General features: G+C 46.7%; 1 protein-coding gene across 5 annotated transcripts in view; it reads right to left on the bottom strand.

Annotated features, from left to right (window-relative positions):
- CREBBP (CREB binding protein) overlaps window positions 1–25,423 on the bottom strand; it is a 108,530-nt gene that overhangs the window by 12,765 nt on the left and 70,342 nt on the right. For 2 of the 5 annotated variants that reach the window (XM_071571648.1, XM_071571651.1), the window contains 15 exons: window positions 24,498–24,551; window positions 23,213–23,337; window positions 22,452–22,640; window positions 20,153–20,569; window positions 19,386–19,565; window positions 18,970–19,156; window positions 15,197–15,315; window positions 14,098–14,337; window positions 13,534–13,622; window positions 8,233–8,313; window positions 7,500–7,556; window positions 6,233–6,310; window positions 5,669–5,736; window positions 1,496–1,646; window positions 607–753 (listed from right to left, as the gene is read on the bottom strand). In XM_071571648.1, the coding sequence (XP_071427749.1) occupies window positions 607–753; window positions 1,496–1,646; window positions 5,669–5,736; window positions 6,233–6,310; window positions 7,500–7,556; window positions 8,233–8,313; window positions 13,534–13,622; window positions 14,098–14,337; window positions 15,197–15,315; window positions 18,970–19,156; window positions 19,386–19,565; window positions 20,153–20,569; window positions 22,452–22,640; window positions 23,213–23,337; window positions 24,498–24,551 (2,182 nt within the window). The remainder of the gene's footprint in view (window positions 1–606; window positions 754–1,495; window positions 1,647–5,668; window positions 5,737–6,232; window positions 6,311–7,499; window positions 7,557–8,232; window positions 8,314–13,533; window positions 13,623–14,097; window positions 14,338–15,196; window positions 15,316–18,969; window positions 19,157–19,385; window positions 19,566–20,152; window positions 20,570–22,451; window positions 22,641–23,212; window positions 23,338–24,497; window positions 24,552–25,423) is intronic. The other 3 variants (XM_071571649.1, XM_071571650.1, XM_071571652.1) reach the window with 3 other exon arrangements.

Raw genomic sequence — 25,423 nt, 5'->3', positions numbered from 1 at the left:
GCCAGCCGTACCTGGTGTTGGGAGGGGGGCAGTGCCAGCCGTACCTGGTGTTGGGAGGGGGGCAGTGCCAGCCGTACCTGGCGTTGGGAGTGGGACAGTGCCAGCCGTACCTGGTGCTGGCAGGGGGGCAGTGCCAGCCGTACCTGGTGCTGGCAGGGGGGCAGTGCCAGCCGTACCTATGTGTTGGGAGGGGGGCAGTCCGAGCCGTACCTGGTGCTGGCAGGGGGGCAGTGCCAGCCGTACCTGGTGTTGGGAGGGGGGCAGTGCCAGCCGTACCTGGCGTTGGGAGGGGGGCAGTGCCAGCCGTACCTGGCGTTGGGAGGGGGGCAGTGCCAGCCGTACCTGGTGTTGGGAGGGGGGCAGTGCCAGCCGTACCTGGCGTTGGGAGGGGGGCAGTGCCAGCCGTACCTGGTGTTGGGAGGGGGGCAGTGACAGCCGTACCTGGTGTTGGGAGGGGGGCAGTGCCAGCCGTACCTGGTGTTGGGAGGGGGGCAGTGCCAGCCGTACCTGGTGCTGGCAGGGGGGCAGTGCCAGCCGTACCTGGTGTTGGGAGGGGGGCAGTGCCAGCCGTACCTGGTGTTGGGAGGGGGGCAGTGCCAGCCGTACCTGGTGTTGGGAGGGGGGCAGTCCGAGCCGTACTCCTGCACGTGCATCCCGAAGAAACAAACGTCGACGCCGTCGATCTCCTCGAAGGCGAACAGCGCCTTGGTGCGGTACGGGAAGGACTCCGACATCTCCCCAGAGTCCACAAACCTGCAGGGCAGGGGCAGGAGGGGCAGCAACAACAGAGCCAGGCATTAAACAGTGTCCCAGCAGAAAGAGAGCAGGACCTGCAGCGTTATTTGGGGGTTGGAGCAGAGCTGAAGTAAAACAAGGAGTCCTGGTCCTGTAAATCCATGGAAAGACTCTGTTTCCATACAGAGCACAGGGCTGACCAGGCCAGCACTGAGACCAGGGACATCCTCAGGGACCACAAGCCTCTAAACAGGCTGCAGAGCAGAAAACCTGATGCATTATGATGACGTGATGTCACACAAACACTCCTTGTATGAATTGAAGCCAAACTGCTCCACAGAATAAACCTTTTAAGCTTTTCATTTAGAGTGAGGCAAATTAAAAGTCCCTCCTGAAAGCCAAATAGTTTATAAAAAACCAACAAAAATGAAGGAACAATAAGGAACAGGATCTCTCCAAACTAAACTATGAATTCTGTAACACCAATCAAAACGGGGTCAGAATCTTAAGGTTTAGTAACACAAAGCCCAACTATTATAAACAAACCCAAGATGCTCCCACTGCCCCCCAAACAGTCAAAACACAATTGCCACCTCCTCTGCTTTTCTTTAACCTTTCACAATCTTACTCATGTCAAAGTTTCAAAAATGTGTGAAGGAATCAAGGTGCAAACTGTTGAAGTTTTGCAATATCTACACAAGGGGACTTGGAAATGAAAACAATTAAATGGACTGCATTTATTTGAAATAATGAGACTAACCTGGATTTCATTCCTGGTTTGACTTCCACTGTCTTATCTGAACTTGCCACTACTCTGACAAAGACCTCTCCAGCCTCGGGGTGGTTCTGCCGTCGCAGGAATTTGTTCACTCTGTCTTCCAGATGGTTTCCCAAACGGGTCGTCTGCAGCCCTGCAAGGCAAGGGGGACAACAAGACAATGGAAATTTCATTCTGGAGAAACCACTTCAAGTTCAGGGTGTTACTGAACTTTTTAACTCTTCCAGCTTGTTGCTCTGGATGGAAAGGGGTTTTTTGCCCTCTTTGTTTTACCTCCATATGAAAACCTGATGGTTTTATTTATGCAGCCAAAATGAAAACCAGCAAACCCCTCCAGGCTCCTCCCCAAGGCTCAAGTGTTCACACCCTGTGGTGGAAGCTGCAACAGTGGGAAAATCAGCCTGTAAGTGACCCAACAAAGGGCTTCACGGAGCACTCCTCAATTTGCAGCCTTATTTTATGAACACTGCAAACGTTTCCTGCTGCCAAACCCACTCTCTGGCTGCCTGACAGAGATGACATCACTCCACAGAGCTGGCTCCACACCACACGTCTTCAAGCAAAGCAAAGCAAATCACCAGAAATGAAAAGCCTTTTGACTTCAATGGAGATTTCACTGCCTTTGCTCTCCCAGAGAGCTTTGGGACTGCAGGAACCTGCACTGGTTCAGTGGCTCCTGCACGGGCACAGCAGAGCTCAGCTCCACTCCCTGCCCAGACCCCCTCCTGATCTGTACATCACAACTGGCTTCTGTGGGCAGAGCTGGGTTTGTGCTCTCACAGGATGAGAAGGTTTGTTTGCAAATAAATCCACAACAAATTACAGAAATCACAATGAGTATTTTGGGTTAAATTAAGGAAACAGAAGGAACCCACTGTTTTGACTTGAAGATTTATGACCATTTCTCTTATCCTGCTGCACTTATTTTACTACCCAGTATTTCTATTTCATTTTATGGTCAATCTGCTATCTCTTCCAAAGTGATGGTGTAATCTACAGATGTTCAGTTTACTAAAATACATTTAATTTTCTGCTCTCTGTTGCTACATTTTTCATTTGTTCTCTGGCTCCTGACACAGGGCTCTTGGTTCTTCCTCCTGCCATGCAGAAAGCTGCAGTGGAATATCAAGGCTAAAAATTATTCCAGGCTCCAATTCTGGGGAAACCCCCCACATATAATCAAAGGATGATCTCACTTCCTATGGGATTTTATATACTTAAAATTATTTTATAAAATCATGGAATGGTTTGAGTTGGAAGGGACCTTAAAGCCCATCCAGTGCCACCCCCTGACACGGACAGAGACACCTCCCACCAGCCCAGGTTGCTCCAAGCCCTGTCCAGCCTGGCCTTGGACACTCCCAGGTCTGGGGCAGCCACAGCTTCTCTGGGCACCTGTGCCAGGGCCTGCCCACCCTCACAGGGAGGAATTTTTTCCCAATATTCCACCTAACCCTGCCCTCTGGCAGCTTAATCACAATCAGTTTATAGAAACTGCCAGAAGCACCAATTTTGATTTACATCTCTCAGCCTGTCCCCTGGGCCAGTGACATGATGTGGTTATAACCAGCACAACACAGTCTAAATATCATTGACTTGGGACCAAATAACCAAATTTAAAGGCAGGTTAAAATAAAAATACACCTTTATAAATTCCAACACCTTGCCCTTTCCCAGAGTTTCCCGGCCCAATACACTGTTTTAGGCTTTCCATGTATAATAGAAGGAGGTTGGTTTTAAAGGGAATTCAGGAATACTTTATGAGAACATTGTTTTGTTTTCTCTGAGTACAAACTGAGAAGAAAGGGCTCCATTTCAGCTGCTGAGTTAGGAAGCCACCAGAGTTAACTCCACTGCCTTGTGTTTTCATCTTATCCCCTCCCCAGGGCTGAGCAGACCAGGGGTATTTGCTTCCTTCCTCAGGCAGTGCATTGGGGCTCACAAACCCACAAACACAAAAAGACCAGATCAGAAGCTAAAAGAAACAGGCAACATTAAGATCACAGGTACTGTAAAGAAAGGATCTAAAAATAGCATATTTTGAGGTTTTAGAATGTTCAAGTTCCTTTAGAAAGCAGCCAGAGTTTGGCTCTTGGACTCCTCTCACACCAGCACTTCCAGTGACAGCTCAGGACTCAGTGGAACCTGAGGGCAAACTTGAGGAAAGGTCCCCAAACTGTTAACAAGGAATGCTCAGCACAGAAGGTTTTGGCAGCAGCAGAGGCCACACAGCTGGGAGGGGATGAGTAACAGGACACACAGGAACAAAGTCACACTCCTGACTTCTTGTCAGGAAACTCCTCTGGCTGAGTTACTTGCCAGGGCCCTTTGTCTCTGAACGTCCCTGCATTGGCTGCTGGGGAAGTGACATTTGTGGGTTGGCTCAGGAAAAGAAAGACTTGAGGAGTTTGGAGTCTCACAGCTGCACACTGCAGGCTACCAGCTAATTAACCAGTTTGACTTGATATACATTAGGAATCTGAGGTTATTTATCAGCAGCTGGGCCATTGTGCTTGGCAGAGCACACAAATATTGATGGCAATTAACACTTGATTGCATTACTTGATGGCAATACAAGTTTTTATGGGGAGAGGGGACATGTTAATGTTTTGGTGTTTCCCTGCTCAGGTTTGTTTTCAGGTCAGCAGTAAGACCAGGATTTGGACAAGAGCAGGCCCTCCTTTCCCTCCCTGTCCCTGCACTCCCACCAGAGCACTGCTGGAGAAAGCTGAGCCCTCCATGGAGCAGAGCTGGCAGGACTCACATCATGGGAGAAAGACAAGACAGTCCAACAGCAGAGAAGGGAAAAGGGAAAAGAGGAAAGGAAGAAAGCCCCATGACATCCCTGTCCAGAACAGAATGGCTGCCTTGACCCAAATGGCTGCTAACACAAACCTTAAGCAGTGTCACGAACACCTGCACTAATCAGGGGCATCACACACTTATTTCAGACAATTTACAGCAATATATGCTGTGAGGTCAGTATGCAACAGAAGAGACATCTATCTAAAATGGTTGTCTAAAACTGCCATTTTTATTTCATCATTTTAATAATGTTCTCTTACCATTTTAATCTGTCTTTAATGAGACTAATTTAGACTTTTTAACAACAGTGTCTTGTGTGCTTCAGGTTCCTCCAGGGACTGCTTTGATTACTGTAACCAATAAAGCCTCACACAGCTTTATCACCCCCAAATCACCCCTTCACAGCTCTTATTATGCAATCAACCACATACCAAGCTATCAAGAAGCCCCATTTAATGCAAACTCTTGCCTTTATCACAGTGTGGAAGATCCAGGCCTGGGCAGGCAGTGTGACCCAGTAATGCCCAGAACTTCCAAGGACAAAAGAACAAGCAGGGATCATTGCTCCTTCAAGTTCTAGCTGGTCAAGTGGCTGAATCCCCCTCTTGGTGTCCACACTCCCTTTGTTTTTGTGCTCAGTGCACTGACACTGCACTTCCAACACCAGCCCCTTCTTTTCCTGCCCTCCCTTCAAAGGGGTGTGAGTGAAAACTATGGAATTACATTCTCTGGTGTGAGATGTCTGCAGAGAGCTCTGTGTAGGGATTGCTAGAGAGACTGACAGAACCTGACCTGGCATCTTCTGGCCCTCTCTTCAGTGCCCATTACAACACCACTGAGCAGTGGTTACTGCCAGGGGACTCAGACACACAGGGGAATGGAATGGGTTGCCCATTCCAGTGGACAGTCCTTGTCCCACCGCCCACTCTGGAGGCAAGAAAAGCTCTTCCAACACTTCTGTGCTTGGCGGCAGCAGCACCTGAACTGCAGCACAACTTGTTTCTACGTGTTGCTGGAAGGGCACAGAGGTGACAGGCATTTACTACAGTTTCAACACTACATGCAAACATGGCTAAATATAGCCAGAGAAGTGCACACAGACCCGAGCTTTCCCTGCTCTGTTTGCTCCTCTTTCTGCTTCTTCATCCTAGAAAATAAGGACCAAGATGCCAAAGACAGAGAGCAGGGCTTTAAAATGCTGATTCAAATTCTGAGAGCCTCAGGCTACACCACTCTCCATTCTGCAAATGCTGCTCATCCTGACAACACAAAGTCTCAATCAAAAGCTGTTGGGGGTGGCAGGGGAAGGAAGGGCAGTGTTGGAGATAAAACCAGAAATGTCAAACTCACTTTTAGCACTGAATTTGTTTTCTTTGCGTGTTCTCCCGGTTTTCTTCAGACAATTATCACAGACAAACCTATGGAGAGGAAAAAAAGCCAAACATTTAGCACAAGCCCATTACTGGTGAGCTTAAACCCAGTGTCTGAACCCATAATTTAAATGTCAGAGTATGATATAATTCTCTCTGGATTTGAACAGCTTGTGTCACTTCACTTTGAAGGGACTGAAAGCCTCTGTGAGGGGGTTTAACTCTGCCAAGCAGCTACACCTGCACTTTGTGTTCTGTGCACACAACTCACCTCCAACCAGCTGCCCTGGATTGGGAGTTAGAAAGAAACCACAGAAACCTGAGTGTAAGAAAAGTTGGTTTCATGCACATTTTTATCTGAGTCGACTGAAATAAGACCCCAAACACCACAAAATGTATTTTATTAATAAACACTTTGTCCTTTTGTGCTCAGTTCCTACAGGGCAGTGGCCACATATGAAAGAACAGAGGCAGAAAGTCTTTATTATATCAACTACATCTGTCTTATTGTATAAGGGGTAAAAAACTAACAACCATCTCTTACCCTGAAGGCCAAATAATATCATAATGTAACACACAAATCTGGTGCATCTTCCGGCCACATTCTTTGCAGTCAACAAACCTGAGGAGAAAGAACAGCAGCCAATCACTCCTGGGGTCAGGTAAGGGATTTCCCACAACTCACCAAGAAAGAAGGACTTGCCAGTGCTCTGGTAAGAACTGAATCAACTTCAACAGGCCCAATTTATGTGTCAGTTTAAGAAATACTCAGAATAGATTCAGATCTACATCTATCAATCCATGTGTGAATTACATATACATATATATATTACAAAGTGTTCTAGTTTAAAAATCTGAAATGGGCTGTCATGCACAACTTTTTCTGGGTCTTTTTTATCCTTTTCTAAGCAGAGTCCTGAGTCTTCTCAGCTTCACAGAGCCTGCTCAACAACACTGCACAGACTGAGCTTCCAATTGCTGCAACAACCACAAACTGACTAAATGGTTGCTCAACTTTCTGTAAAGGTAAAAACTAGTCAGTCATGAATCACCCTGCCAAGAAAACATGTATTAACTTGTCTTTGCCTGCATAGCTCTGCTGTAGCTTTCTTTTCTTCTGGTCAAAATATGTCAAAATCCTTTTTCTGGATGGGAAAACTGCTAGAGGTTCTCCCAGTGCAGCCTGCAGGGTTGGTTGTGAAGCCAAATGCACTGGGGTCTATCCCAGTCCACCCTCTCAGGCCTGGGGAGGAGCAGAGAGATGATTAGGAATCAAAATGCACTGATATCAAACTGCCAGAGCACAGCAATGGTAAGATACAATCTCTGTGCAGACAGGAAAGGATGCAGGGAAAGCAGCCCAGGCTCCTGAAGGGAAGCTCAGCTGGGCTGTCCCTGCAGCTCCCACAGGATGGCTCCTCTGGGGGACTCAGCACTCAGTGGAGAGAAAAACGTGGTTTAGAACCAGCAGAGGAAAATGCAGAAGTGCCCCAGGAATGCAGGGCTGGGTGTGAAAGGCTCGGTGTGACAGAAGACCATTCCCAGCCCTGGTCAGAGCCTGGCACATTCTTGGAATCACCCAAATCACAGACCTGGGAACTGCCTGTGGAACAGGCTTGTGTTTCCTTTTGGGTATCAAAGTCAGACATCAGCTTTGGATATGGTGCCAAGAACGTTAGGGAAAGATTCTGCAGCCCATTTGGGTAGAGATGGGTGAAAAGGAGGAGTTCTTTGCTCCCTGCCCCATTTCTGGCTGAAGGGGAACTGGAAGCAAAGGGATTAATTTGGGAAACCATCAGCCTGATACTTACGGCTCCGGATCGAGGGTATCGTTTTTCTTCTTCTCAAACTGATCCTTAGAGATGGTTCTAGAGACAAAGAGTTAATATGAAAACTCAGCAGCACTTCTCTATCAGAGGCTGAGACAACATCATGCTTTGCTGAATTGCAGCAAACCTCAAGCCTGAAGGAAGCACCTCAATCTTTATTTTCTAGTCAGAGCAGGCCATTCAGTTCATTTCAGCTTAAGCTACAGAAAACATTTTTCCCATTTCACTTTCTGTGTAAACTAAAAGCAGAGAAAGATACCCAAGCATACAGGTAAATTTAAAATAAAAAGGAACAAGGGAAGCTGCTGTCAGTAAAACAGCCACTTCTCAGCTTGTGTTCCTCAAATCTGATTTTTGTGGCTGGGTTAAAGGCAAGCCATTGGTTTTATAAATAGGGGCTGCCCTTCAAAAGGTGAGACATCAGAATTAGGTGAAGTCTTTGCTTAGCAAAGGTGATGGGTTAGTGACAATTACTGACACAGCCCCTATTGCCCCCCTCCAAGCAAATTATCCAGGGTCTGCCACCCCCTAGAATGGCACAGTAACTGCCCCAAAACAGCAACAGCTGTTAACTGGGTCACTGTAATATCTCCTGTTGGAAAGGAATAAGGTATTTCCCCCCAAACCAGCACCCAGGGGTTTGGTTCCCCCCACCCCAGGCCACACGGGTGCCCCCACCCCAAGGGGCAGCATGCAGAGCAAGGGAAGGACTTACGTCTGAGGCTGGGAAGGGTCATCACCCAGGGTGACATTCTCCCCCTGGATTTCAGTGAAACACTTCTCACAGAAGTGATACCTGTCAGCAAGAAGGCCATATTTGGGTGAGCTGGTCCAGCACAAACACAGCCACCCAAGCACGGAGCCACCAACCAGGGCAGGGCAGATCAGCACGACCACGACGGAAGGGGGGACGTTGTTGGTTGATTGATGGGTCAGTGTGGACAATGAGGAGGCACAGAGGGAGGGGAGGGCAGGATTAGAGAACAGGGAAGGGAACAAACAGCACAGACGTAAGAGGTAAGACGCAAACACCAAGACAACACAGAGCAGAAAGCCAAGGCAAAGCACAGATTAGCAGTCGGTCTCATTTCACACATCGCTAACAAGTCGGGGGCAGATTCCAATCGGGGCAGGATTCACGGAGCGGCCACCAAGGGCTGCCTCGGTACAGATTGCAGAATTTGGATTTGATTTGCATTGCTTAGAGGGGAAAATGCTCTTTGATTCCAGGCTTGTGACCGAGGGAGTGTGCTTTGGGTAAAAAACAGCCTGTCAAAAAGCTTTAGGAACGCACTTATTATGGATTTAAGTAATTAGGAAACACATTGGAAGCATTTGCTGATTATGAGTCGAAACTGCGAAAGCAGAAACACTCGGTATTGTAAAAAAAATCTGTAAAAATATCAAATTGAAAATTTGACTGTATGATTAAAGATATTAAATTGAAAACTTGACTGCAAGATTAAAAATATTAAATTCAAAATTTGACTCAAAGATTAAATGTGACCAATTGCTCAGCTAATATTTTTCAATATAAATGAAACCAAATCCATACTCTAGACAGACATTTAACAGAAATGCAATTATGGGTCAGAGTTTCCAGCCATTTATCTACATAAATACAATATATGTATATATGTGAACAACATGGAGTATTGTACATACATACAATATATTTATCAGGTATGTTAAAGATGTGGAGTTAATTAAGCTTTACAAATCGAATATGAGCCAGGTACAATTTTTGGTCACCAGACCAAGAGCCAATCCAAGTCATACTCAGCAAAACTCAATCTGCAGTTTACCAAACCAAGCTGAGTAAATTGGAATACAACTCTATGAAAATACAATCTGCATTTGAAAAAAAAATAAAATCAAGGTTACATGGATTTTTGGGGTTTTTTTGGTGGTTTTGTTTGTTTGTTTCGGATGAACTGGAACCAAAGTTGTCAGGGTTATAAAACTAAAAAAAAAATAAAAAAAGGAGGCTAAATGTTTGGAAAGGATATGAATTCACACATGAACAAAGGCAACAGAGAGGCCACAGCTGTAAAACGCAGGAAGGCCACAAAGGATCACCAAAATAAAGGAGCTTTATGGAGGATGGAGAGTGAGAGGGTTCAAGCAGCAGTGGCAGCAGCACAGTCCGACGCAGCTCCCGTGCCAGGACACGCTGTGGGCACAGGGAGTGCCACGGGCACCATGCAGAGCACCAACAACTGGGCATGGAGGCTGACCATGTGCAGCTCTGCCCTTCCAACACACCCTGCACACTAAACCACTGCAACCCCGAGGCTGTGCCTTCCTGGACACAACACAAGTGTTGGCTGGAAAGCTGGATCAGAATTCCCTGCTGGGACACGCACTGGCTGCCCTGAGTGGGAGCTCCGTGTCCCCCCATGGCTCCAGATCTCCAAGGCACAGCCCCCCACAGAGCCAGGGAACTGCTCCAGGCTCTGCCAAGCTCTGGCTCTGGGAGTGCTCTGCCAAGCTCTGGCATTGGGAGCTGCTCTGGCTCTGGGAGCTGCTCTGCCAACCTCTGGCATTGGGAGCTGCCCTGCCAAGCTCTGGCTCTGGGAGTTGCTCTGCCAAACTCTGGCATTGGGAGCTGCTCTGCCAAGCTCTGGCATTGGGAGCTGCCCTGCCAAGCTCTGGCATTGGGAGCTGCCCTGCCAAACTCTGGCATTGGGAGCTGCCCTGCCAAGCTCTGGCATTGGGAGCTGCTCTGCCAAACTCTGGCATTGGGAGCTGCTCTGCCAAACTCTGGCATTGGGAGCTGCTCTGCCAAACTCTGGCTGTGGGAGCTGCTCTGCCAGCCAAGAGCCACTGACCTGCCCCACAGCCCTGCCTGTGGGGTGAGACTGACCCAGGGGGCACAAGGGGTGTTTTCCTCCAGGAACAGACCCCACAGGGACAGTCCCACCCAGGGCAGCTCCCTGTACCACCCAGGGTGGGTTACCAGCCCCCCACCAGGCACACTGCACCCAGCCCCTCCTGGGGCAGCCCCACCAGGACTAAACACATGGCCCTGCCAAGGGACAGCAGGTTTTGGGCCTGAGAATGCAGCAGAGCAAGGCCAGGAAGAAAGCAAACGTGTTCCAACGATCTGTAATCATTGGGAGTGATAAACATATTGTGGTTATTAAAGAGGAACACCACAAGAAGGTTTGAGGAGTGAGGACTGACACTGCACAGCTCATTTCCACTGACCTCCCTTGCCCCTCCCTCCACACCCTAAACTGATACCAAAACATGTCATAATGTTTTTTTACAACTCAAATATGAGAGGTGCAGAATTTTATATCCTTTTACACATTGTCCATGTCCCTTTTCTCACCTTCTTTGTATTTTTCCTCAATTAAACCCCTCACTAATTATTTCCCTTACTAACATGGTTGCTCATCACTTTAAGAGTCAGACTGGGAAGGACTGAAACTCAGGAGGACCCAAAGACAGGAGCCTGTAGCCAGAAAAGTCCATGGTCAAGGCTCCTATGAATACTTTGCTCCACTTAAACAATCCCAGAAAAGGTTAATTCTGATCCATTTTCAGAATAATTTATGGGCTTTCAAAGCACTCCAAGCCTTAATCCATGACATTAAAATGAGGAAATAAAAACTGAAGTACAGTGAAAATGAATCACCTAAAGATCATGAACATTTGTCCATAAAATAACCATGGTGAAGCAATAGCCATAATTTATTATGGATATGGACCCTCAGAAACAAAGGCCTGCCTTTTGCATGTCCCCACAAATATTCAGCAAAACCCACAGAAAACATACAATATTCTAGTTACAAGAGCCATAGAAAACCCACAGAATGTCCTTATTGCAACAGATCAAACATGAAAAGCTTTTCAAATGCAGACTGTTCAGGTGACAGACTCCTGTTTATCAAAGAGCAACATTATGGTGCAGTACCAAAGTCCAGAAAATGCTGAATCTCTGCATTAACAGGAGAATTCCCAACTGTAGTTCAGTGCACTCAGAGGAAATTCTCAATTAATAACTGGATGAAACACCAATCAGTTTTCTTGACTGGATATCCACATATGAAGCACATTTTGTGAACACTTTAACCTAAAGTTCTGCCTTCTCAGGGAATCTAAACAGTTCTATACCAAACAATGAACTTTTGATCATTGAACTGTGGTGCCAGAGTCCATTTATTCAATGGTGCCTACATATTCCTAGCTGTAATTTAGTTATGGGACATGCTGGACTTCAAGTGCATCCAATTTTGCCTGTTCTGTACATAGAAAATTCAAGAACATTTCCCAAATTAAAGATCTGCTGGAAGCACAGAATTTGTTTTTCACTTCTTTTCTATGCTGTTAAGAACATCTAAGATTTAAAGTTCACTGTCACAGAAAGTGTGGTTGTTTTAGAGCAATAGAGCTGATGATCAGGGGCTCTCCATGACCTGACAGTCCAAATGCACACTTAAGATATGGTGACAAATCTTCAGAAAGACTCTCCTAAAAAGCCCAACTCAAAGCTCCATTTATCCCTCTTTTAGTTGGCCTGAAACAGAAAATCTCAGATTGCCCCTGAGGTCAAACCCACCCCAAACCCTTTCCCAGGACATCTGGATGGACAGAAATCTGCAGCTTCAAGGGGCTCACATTTGTGATGGGCAGGAAACTGAAATCTTGTAACACTCAGTGCAGAGGAACCCCCTGCCCCACCAACCCTGGACTTCTTGCCTTCCATGGAACAACCCAAATGCTTTAACAAGAAAGTAAATGGGGTAGGAAAACTGAAACAAAAACAAGCCCTTCTTCAGTTAATTTTGAAGTTACTATTCTCTTCAAATACAGAACCACCTGGATGCATAACATGGAAAGAAGTTTAAATTCTACCTCCAGTGTTGGTATTTAAGGTTTATTTTTCCCCAATTCCTGTCCTGACTGTCTTTTCAAACGCATTTTAATTGCTTTATTTCTCTTCAGCCTGACTTTTTTCAGATCCACAGTGGCTGTACAAAACCTCTGATGAGAGTTCATGAGTTTATTTATCATTTATTCCTCGCTGTCAGTACTTTGTGCCCCTCCAAGGCCACTCAGGACCCTTTGGTGTGGTGGAGCCCAACAGGCCTGAACCACCTCAGGGTGTGTTTGGTGAGCAGAGACAGCCCCAGGAGATGAAGTGCAAGTGCTGAATGTCTGAGCTGTTCCTTAACTTCACTCAGACAACATCCTGTGCCCTTCACAACTGGCAAGGCTGAGACACTGCCAAGCCTCTGGAAAGCAACCCAGAACCTCCTTTTCCCTGGTTAAAACAAAGCCTGTGTCTCAGCCCATTGATACTCTGCAGCTTTTTTGTGGGGGATGACCCACATCATCTAAGAACACAAAACCAAAGCCAAGCTTTGAGTTTGCTTTGTATTATAACACTGGAGATTTAAGCATTAAATAGGAAATTAATACTATAATCTAATGATTGTTTAATAATCATACAAACACCAGGTCCTAATATTAATTAATAATTAAGAGAAACTATAATTTTCACAGCTTCTCATGGAGTCTCTGGGTAGTTTTTAATGCTATTTCCAAGCTAATTTAAATGGAATTAAGCACTGACTAGGAAGGGAAAATGTAAGTCTTGCAATAAATCACTGTACCCTTTCCTTGGCAAATTCTGGCACTAATTTGAAACCAAACCTGCACATTTTCACAGTTCTCCCAGAACAAGATAAGAGGATTTCCCAGTGCCTTTCTGCAGTTCTGCCTCTCTCCCTCCAGCAAGCCCTGCTCCTGTTTTTATGGAAAACATGGACAACTTCACCTGCACTTCAGCAGTGCATGGGGCAGCCTGACTAACAGCAGGCACTGAAGCACAGCCAGTGTCAAACTGCAGGGAAACAAAGAGCCACCTGCAAAAGGACAGCAGGGAAAGGTAAAGAAAGTGACTTCTCCCTGACTTAGTTGACAAAGAAAAGCAAAAATTAACAGACCTCCTCCAAGGACAACTCACTTCCTGAGTAAGGAAAAACCCCCGGACTGAGGCACTTACCTATTCTGGTAACTGTAGTAGGCAGCGTCGCGGGGAATGGTGCAGAGCTGCTTCCCATAGCAGCACAAGGTCTGTGGAGAGAACTCATACTGCAAAACAAGGGGGGGAACAGCTTTACAATGGGAGCTTTTGTTCAGCAAAGCATCTATTATGCAAACCTGACGCTTAAGGGTATCAGGTTGTCAGGTTTATTATCACCCTTTTCTGAGCTATTGTAAATGTATTAGCACTGCCCTCTCAATTTGACGACAATCATTAACTCTAAAAGCTGACCCTCCAACCTCCTGTTCTACAGCAATGGCCACGGGAAACAAAGTATTTTAATACTGCTTATGACCAAGAAAGGTGTCACCTGAGGGAGCAAAACACACCAACAACAGCACCAGAGCAGACAGAAGGTCACTATTGAGCTTTCTTAGCTCTGAACACTCCTGTAATAAAGCCACACTTCCAGCTACCCTTTCCCTCAGTATTTCTGTTTTAAAAAAAGCACAAAGCTGAGGTTTTGCCTGATGAGCTCTCTAAGCCCTCTGGGAGGACACAGCTGCACCCCTGGGCACACACCTTGCGGCCACAGCAGTAGCCCAGGGACTGCATGACAGGGTCGATCTCCTGCTCAAACACCTCGGCCAGTTTGGTGCAGAACTTGTAGACGCGCGAGGTCTTGCGGTTGTAGAGCCAGGCGTTGTTGAACATCAGCCACACATCATCCACGTACTGCCAGGGCTCCTGGTACTGCCCCGTGTCCAGCTTCCGCTTGATGGTGGACAGGTCCATGGGGTTCTTCACGATGTCAAAGTAGTCCTTCAAAGACACAAACCCGCCCTGCTGTCAGGGTGTGCTCTGCTCGCAGTTGCTGAGCGTGTAAAATGGGTGTTGGGAGGAGCAAGGACAAAAGAGGAAGGATTTGGTGGCTTTTGTGTCCTAGTTCAGCAAGCCAGGACCAGTTTATCAGCGTGTGGGTGTGACCAAAGCTGTGCATTCTAAACCCTCTCTGCCATTTCCCAGGAACTGTTCCCAATGGCCCATTGGCAGCAGCTGCCCAGGGCACAGCTGAGCCCTCAGGCTGGGAGCTGGCTGGGAAAGAAGCCTGGCAGAGGAGCTGGGAGAACTGCCCTGCAGGGAGTCCTTGGCACCTCCACACCCACCTGAGGGCTCAGCTCTGCTCATGGGCCAGCAACGATTCCAAAATCCCCCCTGACTCCCAGAGTCAGATCCCCCAGTGTGGAACTTCCTGCCCTGGGGGAGGGACTGGGGGCTCCCACCTGCACCTGAGGGGAGAGAATCTTGGGGTTTGGGGACTTCTGGGACCACTCATGGGACCCAGAGGAGGAGCAGAACCTGGACAGGAGGAGCCCACCACTCTCCACCAGACTGTGCCATCATCTGCACCAACAGGTTTTTCACCTCCTTTTCCTCTGGACTCGAGGGAACCACGTGGGGCTCAGCACAGGGGCCAACAAACCCCCCTGTGTTTGTGCCCCAGGGGGCTGGGTTACACTGCTGGGGTTTGGGGGTTAAACCCAATTTCTCTTTGTGCCACTGCATTTATTGTAATATTGTTATTAAATTGTAACTCTGACTTATAATCTCTTTTGTGCTGGGTTCCTTTCCCCTGCCGGTTTCCCTTTATAAAGCAGCACCCCTGGCCATGCCAACTCACCGGGATGCCCAGGAGCTGGGGGTCCACGGGCTGCCGGAACGGGAGCGACTCGGGGTCCTGCCGGTACAGCGCCTCCAGCGTGGGCATCAGCGCCTGGCGCAGCTCCTCGGGCTTGAAAACTGCCAAGGACAGGCACAGAGGTCAGAACATGGCTTGACAGGCTTCCTAACCTCCTGACTTCCCTTAAGAAAATAAAGAATAAAATGAAGAGGGATCTCCTGAGCTCACCATCAGGAGGGAGCCACACAGCTTCTCTATTTACTCCCATCACACAGGGGATATTCCCAGAATAAGGAATGGGAACAACTCTGGCTCATAATGATACTTATTCTAAAACATAAAAAATCCCTCAAAACTTACACAGAATCAAATGAAATCAATTGTTTCAACATGGATGAACCTTTTCCCTTCAGAGAAGAGACTGAGCCTATTTTTCTCTCCCTCCCTTCTAACCTTGCTTGCTGTTTCCAAGCCAAGATTTGTCCAGCAAAAGCTGCACAGTGGACAGGGATGCAGAGCCAGCTCTGCACAGAGTGCCCAGATGCCCTGAGAGCTGGCACAGGTATTTCTCTGGCCACAGAATGCAAACAGTCCTGGTCTGACGGATCACTAATTGATTTTGAAAGTGTTAATACTTCCAGATTTCTATGGCACCACTTGGCAACAGTGGCATGGCAACAGCCACGATTCTTTCAGTAGTGGATGACAAGGACATAAAAAAAGGCAATGCATTTTCTGAAAAAATAATGATAACTTGGAGAGCTCTTTGAACATCTCAGCAGTGTAATTGCATTTATTTCCTTAGGAACAGTGACTTTGCATAGGGAAGAATGCCTATTATTGAGGAAAAAAGACAACCAAAAAGCAGGATGGCATCTAATATTTATCTACCTGGATGAAATGTGAATAATACCAATAAAATGGAGCAATTAGTTCTGCCAAAAGCACTTGAATCCACAGGGCTCAGTGACCCTTTGAGTCACGATCTTTGCTTTTCTCACTCAAATGATATTTTGGTAAGATATAAATTGCTTTTTGGGCCATCTAATTCAAAATCTATGATTTTTAAAATGTACACACAAAAATAAAGCAAGACTAGAAATTAGGCTGACACAACTACATTGGTTGTATGATCATTTCAGTTGTTCCACAACATTTATTGTGCCAATAAAATAGCAATTCTTTTCCATACTTATCAATACCACACATGCAGGCACTTTCCTATGCAAGGAACCCTACCACAGACTCTAAAGTTTTATAAACAACAAATTATATTATGGGACTCTTGAGAAGGAAATATGATATTCCATTAATGAGGAATAGTATTCTCCACTGCTTTGATTCAGGTAGTTCATAACATGACAATCTGAATCATCTAATTTAATGAAATTTACAGGCAAAAAGCACCTTCTGGTTACCTGCCTGACGCTGCTTTTAGAACTTTCTCTTATAATAACATTCCTCTAAGCTACAGTATCAAAATAAATCCGATCTTAATTTAAACCCAAACTACAGAGATCCAGCACCACTTCTGCCAAGGTCCTTAAAGCATAATTATTTTTGCTGATAAAGTTCATAACCCACTTTCATTTTGGAAATCAAAATGAAAATCCAGTTACCATTTGCATTTGGTATTTTACCTAAAAGCATAAAGAAAAGTTGCCTTCACCTTTAGCTGCTCTGCCTCTCAGAATGTGACTAATAACAGTGTACTGGATCTCCCCATACGCTGATTTCACAAAGAAGTTTTGTTCTCCCTTCTCCTTTTCCCAAAATCAAATGCTCTCAGCTCTCCTCCATTAGGTAGAAGACTTTTGTAAGGAGCTGGCACCCAGTTATCCCATTTTGTCTTGGATATGTGGGTGGCAGAAAGAAAATGGGATCTTTGCCTGACTCATGGTGACGTATTATCTGCCAAAGGAGAGTGCAGCGCTACCTTTTTACCTTTTAAACTCCTTCCACAGGCAAGCCTGCTTATGATTACTAAGAGAACCTTCCTAAAGGAAGATGTCCTTCAGAATTACAAGGACAATACATCTGAATAACCCCAAACCCAAGCCCTTGCAGATTTTGCAGTATTAAGTCTTACAAAGGAAGGAAGAAACCAGCAAAACTCATCTGCAAGGTCAAACTAAAGAAGTCACAAGGAGAGAGGAGCTGCCCAAAGGAATATTATGCTGGGTTTTTTGAGCCTACAAGGGAAGAGGGACAGGAACCACCATCTCCTCTTCTTGCTCACATCAGATTTGCAGAAGCAAAGCAAAACAAGGTGATGACTTGCTAAGTTACAACACACACCCCACTGCACTCCTGCTGTGCCCCAGGTGCTGTGGGAAGGAAGAAGTTCCCAATACTTTGGTAACCCATGAAAACTCCTGACCAGCCTCTCCAGGAGTTTTAAAACACCACATAAGCAGCATCAACCCTCCAACACCTCGTTGGTTTGCTCAGCATTCCAAGCCCAGTGCTTGGTTAAAGCCGAACCAACTCCTTGGTGAGAAAACACCAGCGTTTAAACTGAAGTGTCTGAGCACAGCCCAGCCCTCAGTGACAACACTGCCCAGGGAACACTGTGCTCCTAAAGGAGGCACTGGAATACACAGCAACCCAGAGCAGCTTTCACCAACATTTCACCAAATGGAGCCACTTGCCTGCACTTATTGCCAGTGCATTCCTGACAGGAAGCAGCGATTCCTTCCACTGGGAATAGTGCTGGTTCATAAATGCAAATAAACTTTGCCCTCCCTGTGTTGCCTTTTGGTCACAACAGGCTCTGCCAGTTGGTTCTGCAGTGCACTCTTGTTTGCTCTGCACACTGGAAATATCAATCTACAGCAAAATGTGCCTCTTTATTACAGAGAGATTGTGTTTAGTAACCAAATGCAACCCAAAGCACATCCAGAAGATGCAGATTCTTTGCCATTTGCAGCGTGTTGAAAGCTTACCTTTGGTCAGAAACTCAAAGCTCACCACAAAAGATATGATCTCAAAAAAGCAGAGGCCAAGAGACAGAGGTCTTGGAACTGCCAAGAGTTTTGAGTCTAAAAAATTGTATCTTGTAACCTCCCACCAAGCCTGCACTCAAGTATGGCCTCTGACTTCTGTTTATTTCTTACTAACCCAAGGCACTCCATCATTTATACAGTATGTAATGCCATAAAGTTTCCTTGAGTACAGTCACACCTCAATCTATGCACCTTAAGAGACTGCTGAGCTGTTTCCAAGGAGAAAGCTTATAAATGAACAGTATACTGAAAACTGAAGTCCTGGAAACACAGGATTTTAAAATAAAGTTTAGGCCTATTGCAGCAGTCCAGCCTAGGAGCAATGCAGGCTCAGGAGAGGAGTTCAGGTGCTTAGTTCCCAGAGAAGTGACCAACACAACTCAGTATGAAGGTGGTGTGTGCAGCCTTTAACAGGGAAATCAAAGCAGTGGATACCCTGGATAACTGAAATCACTCATCTACACTGAACTCCCCTGAAGGAGCACCAAGAAGCACAGAGAAGGATTTATGTATTTAATTCCTCCAGCAATCCCTGCCTTGGTCCTTCTGAGCAGACACTGCTGGGATCAAGAGCACAGCGCTTTTCTCACCTGTGATTCATGTAACATTAAAAGAATCCTACTTTCAAAATTCAGTTACAGAGTATTGATCTCCCAGAGCTAGATGTGCTGGAACACAAAACACATCTTCCAGCAGGAGCTGAGACAGTGGAAAACAAATGCCAGTGAAACCAAAGCACAGAAGGAAACTCAGTTTTCACACACGTACTTTTCTTGCGGGGCTGAGACGGTGACGTGGATTGGGAAGTGGTTCCATTGGTGCCGCTCTCCTCTTCCTCTTTGACCTCTACTTTCATTTCAGGCTTCTTTTCTTCTATTTCCATTGGCTCCTGTTTCAGTTCTGTTCCATCTGTTTCTTCTTTGACTTGTGAAGATCCTTGCAAATCCTCCTCCACCTTAAGAAAGGACGCAACAAGATGCGCTGTTACATCTACAGCCCAAACTTCAGCCACCAAAATATTAGTCTGAGACTGTTGAAGCACTTTCCATCCATGGCTTTCCTCAGGACAGTTACTTTGCAGTAACGACCCTCCTCTCGCCCCTTAGCTCACCAATTCAGACACATCATTAAGTGCTTTTATAGCTACCACTGCTTTCAGTTAAGCTGTAGAGAATCTCATTTACCTCAGTCTTAGCTTCCACTTGTGTCTCACTAGTCTCTGGCTCAGTTTCTTCAGTTTTAACTTCTGATTTGCTTTCTAGCATTGGTGCATCTGGTCCTAGTTGCTGGGAATTCGTATCAGCACTAGCAACTGAGGCAGGGGTGGGGACCCTGTTATCAATACTAGCTGCTGCCTGGGATAGCTGTTGTAAAAACAGTACAAAAGAAAGACACTGCATATATAGAAATATTTTCCTTTACTAAAAATGAACAGCACAAAAGAGACATGAGATGATATTCTAAAACAGTGCAGAATATGGATACAGGTCACTGTAGCCAAGTTTTGATATCACACATTTAATAACTCTGCTTTACAGAGGAGAAGCCAAGGAAGAATTCTGCCCCAAAGTGGCTTCTTTTACAGAGAAAACACCTGCCCAGTAAGACACTGTACATTCCTTGAAATGTGCATTTGCCTGACTGTATCTTAAAAAAATTATTCAAATCTCAGGATCAGAAAAGGTTCTGATTATGGCCAAATACAGTATAAGGCTCATTACACCTCATCTGTGTGCACACTGCTGCCAGTTTTACTTCGAGCAGTCCATTCAATCCCCCCTCCTTCACACCACGCTGAGAACATCCAAACACACACATTTTACACACTCTGACCAACCCTCTGGGCTAAAGCAGAAGCTGCTACTGACAACTACGGGCTCTATGGTGCCACAACACACAGGAGACTCATGGAATGCCACCACACAAGGCAAGGGGCCGGGCTGGTACTTACTGGAGTTCCCGGTGGCTGTGCCTGCACGGATGTTGGCTGCTGCTGGGCGGGCTGTGGGGTTGGCACCGACGGGGGCTGCACGGGGGTCTGGGGCTGTGGTGTCACCTGGGCTGCGGTCTGCCCCGTGGGCGTGCTCTGGGCCTGCGTGGCGTTGGGGACAGAGCCCGGGGTCGGGGTGGGGGTCTGCCCCGCGGAGGAGACGGGCGTGGCTGGCTGTGCGGGCGCCGCTGGCTGCGCTGGTGCCATCCCCGCGGGCGCCATCCCCGCGGGCGGCACCGGCATCCCGGCCGTGCCCGACGCCGCGGGCGCGCTCTGGTGCAGCGGCGGCTGCGTCACCGGCGGGCACGGCAGCTGCCCGCCCTGCGGCCCCAGCATGCCCATGGAGTTGGGGAGAGCGGCACTGGGAACCTGCCCCTGCTGGGAGAGAGAGTGTGTTACACTGTGGCTGCCAAACGCCCGGGGGATCACACTGACCCTCTGAACCGCAGTGCTGGACCCTGCCCGGCACAGCAACCACCCAACCAAGACATGGCACCAGAGCCTGCCCGGCACAGCTCCCACCCACCCAGGACATCACAGCACTGGAGCCTGCCCCGGCACAGCTCCCACCCACCCAGGACATCCCAGCACTGGAGCCTGCTCTGGCACAGCTCCCACCCAACCAGGACATGGCACCAGAGCCTGCCCCGGCACAACTCCCACCCTCTCAACCAGAACATGGCACTGGAGCCTGCTCTGGCACAGCTCCCACCCCCCCCCCCAGGACACCACAGCACCACAACAGCCTGCCCCAGCACAGCTCTCACCCACCCAGGACATGGCACTGGAGCCTGCCCCAGCACAGCAACCACCCAACCAGGACATGGCACGGGAGCCTGCTCTGGCACAGTTCCCACCCAACCTAACCAGGACACCACACACAGCACCGGAGCCTGCCCCGGCACAGCTCCCACCCAACCAGGACATCAGCCATAGACAAATGCTGCTGGTGCAAGGGACTATGCTCTTATTTCTGCCATCCCTCTCAGCAGCTCTCAAAGCCCTTTCTCCCAGACCCAGATGTGCCTTGGGTGTCCTGCATTAATGCTGGCACAGAGGGGATCCTCACCACCCCAGTGGCACAGAAACCCACAGGCAGAGAGCCTCTAAATCGTGCCAGGAGCTGGGCAAAGCTCAGGCTTCGACACAAAATGGTTTCAAGCAAACAGCTGCTTTAGCCCAGGACTCTGGAGCAGCCCTGCCTTAGAGGGCAGGTCAACACATTTAATGCTGCTCTGTTGCACAGAGCAAGGTTTGAGAGTAGGTTTTTTGTTTTCTTTTTAAATTTAATTTGACTGCTCCAGATGCTTCAGAAAACTGTGGATTTGTTTAAGAGCACCAATACAATGAAGTATTCTGGATGTACTTAAACCTTTAAACTGTACATTTTACTGAAGATTGCATCAGATAACTGGCAATAAAATAAGAATATTCTATCCTCAGATGTAACTGCTGCTCTTAAAAAACCAAATCAGTTAACAATTTCCTGCAGATGAGTTTCAAATTTAAAACATGCTTCTATGTTGCCTGTATATAGTTAGTTTTATTGAACTAAGTGCATTAGAAAAACAAATGTTCACCACAAAGGCAATCAAACAACTGAGCCAGGGACCAAGAAACTGAAGATATTCCAAACTTGACTCGACAGAGCCCTTCATAACCTGTCCTAAGACATCTCTTGTTTGAGGAGGGGGCTGGACTAGAGAACTCTGGAGGTCTTAACTAGCCTAAATTCCTTGGACTCTGAGTTATAAACAACAAGCCCTTCCCTGTGGAAGAGCACACACTTTGGCATCATAAGCACAGCTGCTACTTCACCTGATCACTAATGCCCCAGGAAAATGTTCCAAGAAAAAAACCAACGATTTTGTCTCCAGAAGCAGAGAGGTTAAAACAAACTTCAGCTCTTGCCCAACCACTTCATTATAACTCCTGATTTAAAGTTAGCTCCTCGGGTCCACACAGAGATGAAACATATGTTCCTAAACATCCCAGAAACTGATTTCTGATATTCCCCCTAAACCCCTTGCCAGCAAGCATTTGTGAGGGATTTAAATCAGGAATTACAGGGCGTTGCGCCCCCATCCGCAGATGCCAGTGGGTTGTGCAAGAGCTTCTGGAGAAGGGAGAGGTAACCCAGGATGCCCCAAGGCTGGGGTGACTGCACTGACACTGGGGATGGAAACACAAATAACCAAACACAATACAATAAAGCAAAATAATTAAGAGCAAATAACTCTGATTAGAAACCCCATCTTACCTGTGCCACCCCAGCCTGAGCTGTTGACTGAGCCATGCCCACATTGTTCACATTCATTGTCCCAGTGGATGCAGGGAACTGATTCTGGGGCAGGAATTGGTTCTGGGTGGGAGCCTGACCCATCATGTTGTTGGAATGAGCTCCCATCATGTTCTGTGGCTGAGGCATTCGGGAAGGAGACATTGCCATCTGAAAATTAACACCCAAATGAACTAATTACCCTCTAGTACTATGGAGCAAGACAAAGGAAAATACCCTCAAAGTAATCAACCAAAAAAATTAGAGGAAAACTGGCTGCAGCAAACCAAATGGAAGTGGGGATATGCACAGAACTTCAGCATTTGTTCCCCAGCATTCATGAGAGAGTTATTTTTAAACAGGTAATACTCCAAATCTACTGAGAGTGTTTGCTCTCTGAGATAACAGAGAATCCAGCAAAACCCAAAAATATTTTTGTTTTTTTAAAGAATCAAACATGTTTTCACAGAGGAATAAAGAAGGAGTGAATACTGCAAAGCCAGTTTCTGAAAGAATCATGCACAGACACATGGGAATTCCACAGACAGCTGGAATTACTGCCCCGCTGGCACACACCTCTAGAGGTTGGCTTGGCTTTTGAGAACAGGTAAATACTGAAACCAAGTGCCTCAACAAAAGCCATTCCACAGAACCGCCCCCAGTTTCCAGCCCTGCTCTGTGCCATGGCTGTGCCAGAAGGGCCCCAGCTGCTGAGGGACAGGGTGTGGGCAGGGGGTACGAACCGCGGGCACGGCGCCCATGCTGTTCATCTGCACCGGGTGGTTCATCGGAGACGCTGCCCGCGGTCCCAGCGGGGCCTGTGGCATCTGTACATTCCCTATGGACATGGGGTTAAACTGATTCATTCCTGCAAATGCACCCCCAAAACAACTCATTAGGAGCAAGGCACAGAGGTTATTCTACTATAATATCAACAGTTACTATGACTGAAATTCGACTGCTCTGCGCTTTATCTTTTAACTCAGTTCAGACTATTTGACTTCCCACACAGATCAGGATGCAAGAAGAATTTAGAGAAACACCAGTTAGGATGAAATACCATTTTTGAGGTCTGAAAAAAAATTCAATGCAAAAGATGAGGAGTGTGGATGATCTGCAGAGACACGATGCTATTTATAAATAATACCTTGGGATGGTTTCTTACAATCAGGCATTTGCTTTGAAACAGCAATGTCTTATTCAGGGCTCACTGAAATGGTTGAAGTAAATATGATAAAAATACACATTGTATATATGAAGGCAACTCCAAGCCTCAATCAGGACAAAAGCCGGCAAAATTCTTAACTGGGGTTGTGCTTTTTATACAAAACATTTAACCCCTTTAAAAACCCACACTTGGCTCAAGGTGTAGTTATGGAGCTACACTCCCTATCAGCTTGTTCTCCTATTCAAATGCATTTTAAAAGATTTAACTTCCCAAGGACATTTCATCACAAGTTTTGACTGAGTACAAACTCTGAACCATGAAATAAAATACCTGGGGACACTTTCTATAAGGAAGCTGAAGCACCCAGAAGTCATGGGGTTTTATTTTTCAGATAAAACCCACTCCTGAGCTCACAGCAGCTTCAATCAGTGATGGCAAGTGCTGTGAACAAGCTCCAAGGCTTTTTCAGATGCACTTTGCATCAGAAACCAAGAAAGTGTATCAGGAGTTACACACATTCCAGGATTAATGTGCTACGTGTCCAGCTACAGGTACATTAACTGATGAACAAATGCCAACATCCTTCCCCCTTTGCAGTGTTTTCAATGAGATTATCCACAGTATTCCTGCTTGAACTGTCCCTTTGGAAGGACTGAATTAATGCCCAAATGCTGGGAAAGTTTTGGACTCTGAAGGCTGCACTTGGGACAGTTCCTGCCACACAGCAACAAAGAATGATGCTGGAAACAGGAAGACCCCAAACTTCCCTCCCAACTCCAAAAAACCCAACACAAGATCAGCTTTTCTCCCCAATGATTATTTTAAACCCACAAATGGCAATAAGAGAGGAAAACAGATACCTTGAGAAACCTGCATACGACTGATAGGCACGGTTGGCATGGACATTGGCCCATCTGCAACACAACAGAGGAGAGGTCAGCAAAACCAATGGAAAATACAGCCTGGAGGTTACCAGGAGTCTTGAGCTGAGATGGCAAAATGCCAAGTGCCCAATACAAACTCAATCTCCCTCCATCTCCCCTGAGAAAAGGGAGAAAAAAACCTCCAAGATTTAAACGTAACGTAATTATATACATTTATACAGAAAAGAGAAAATTAAAAGAGAACTACAATATAACACAGACTTACACACGTTAGAAATAAAAAAAATAACTCCCCAATCCTCACTGAACACAAATCCCACCATTCTAGCTACAAATCACTTGAGAACTCAATCTCCCGAGGGACAGACCCAAGCAGAGAGAAAGACTAAGCACAAACATTGTACTTCCCTAAGGTAACATGGTGGTAGTAGATACCATGTCCCAGTGCTGGGCCTGGTCCTCCTGGGACAGCACAGTGTGTCTTTCTCAGGCAAGAACCCATGAAGGAACTGCACTAAGCCCCTCCTACACTTGCTTTTATATTCAAAATGATGTTGAAATATGGTATGGAACACCATTGGCCAACAGAAGTCGGTTGCCAGGTGGCCTGACCCAGCTCCAGGCAGCTGATTTTAGTTAAATGCCTCCCTGACAGGGGTATGCTGCTGGAGTTGCCTGGAGAATGTGTTTTGTACCAGTTTCTTTTGGTTTTTTATGTCATCAATTGAATACAATCCTGCAGGATTCTGATCTCAGAAGCTCAGCAGGGTCAGCCCTGGTTGGTACTTGGATGGGAGACCCCCTGGGAACACCAAGGGCTGTAGGTTCTAGTCCTGAGGATGGGAGACCCTCTGGGAACACCGAGGGCTGTAGGTTCTAGTCCTGAGGATGGGAGACCCTCT

Source organism: Pithys albifrons, chromosome 16 (genome assembly GCF_047495875.1).
Source record: "Pithys albifrons albifrons isolate INPA30051 chromosome 16, PitAlb_v1, whole genome shotgun sequence".
NCBI lineage: Eukaryota > Metazoa > Chordata > Aves > Passeriformes > Thamnophilidae > Pithys > Pithys albifrons.
This window is presented reverse-complemented; position numbering and strand designations above follow the sequence as displayed.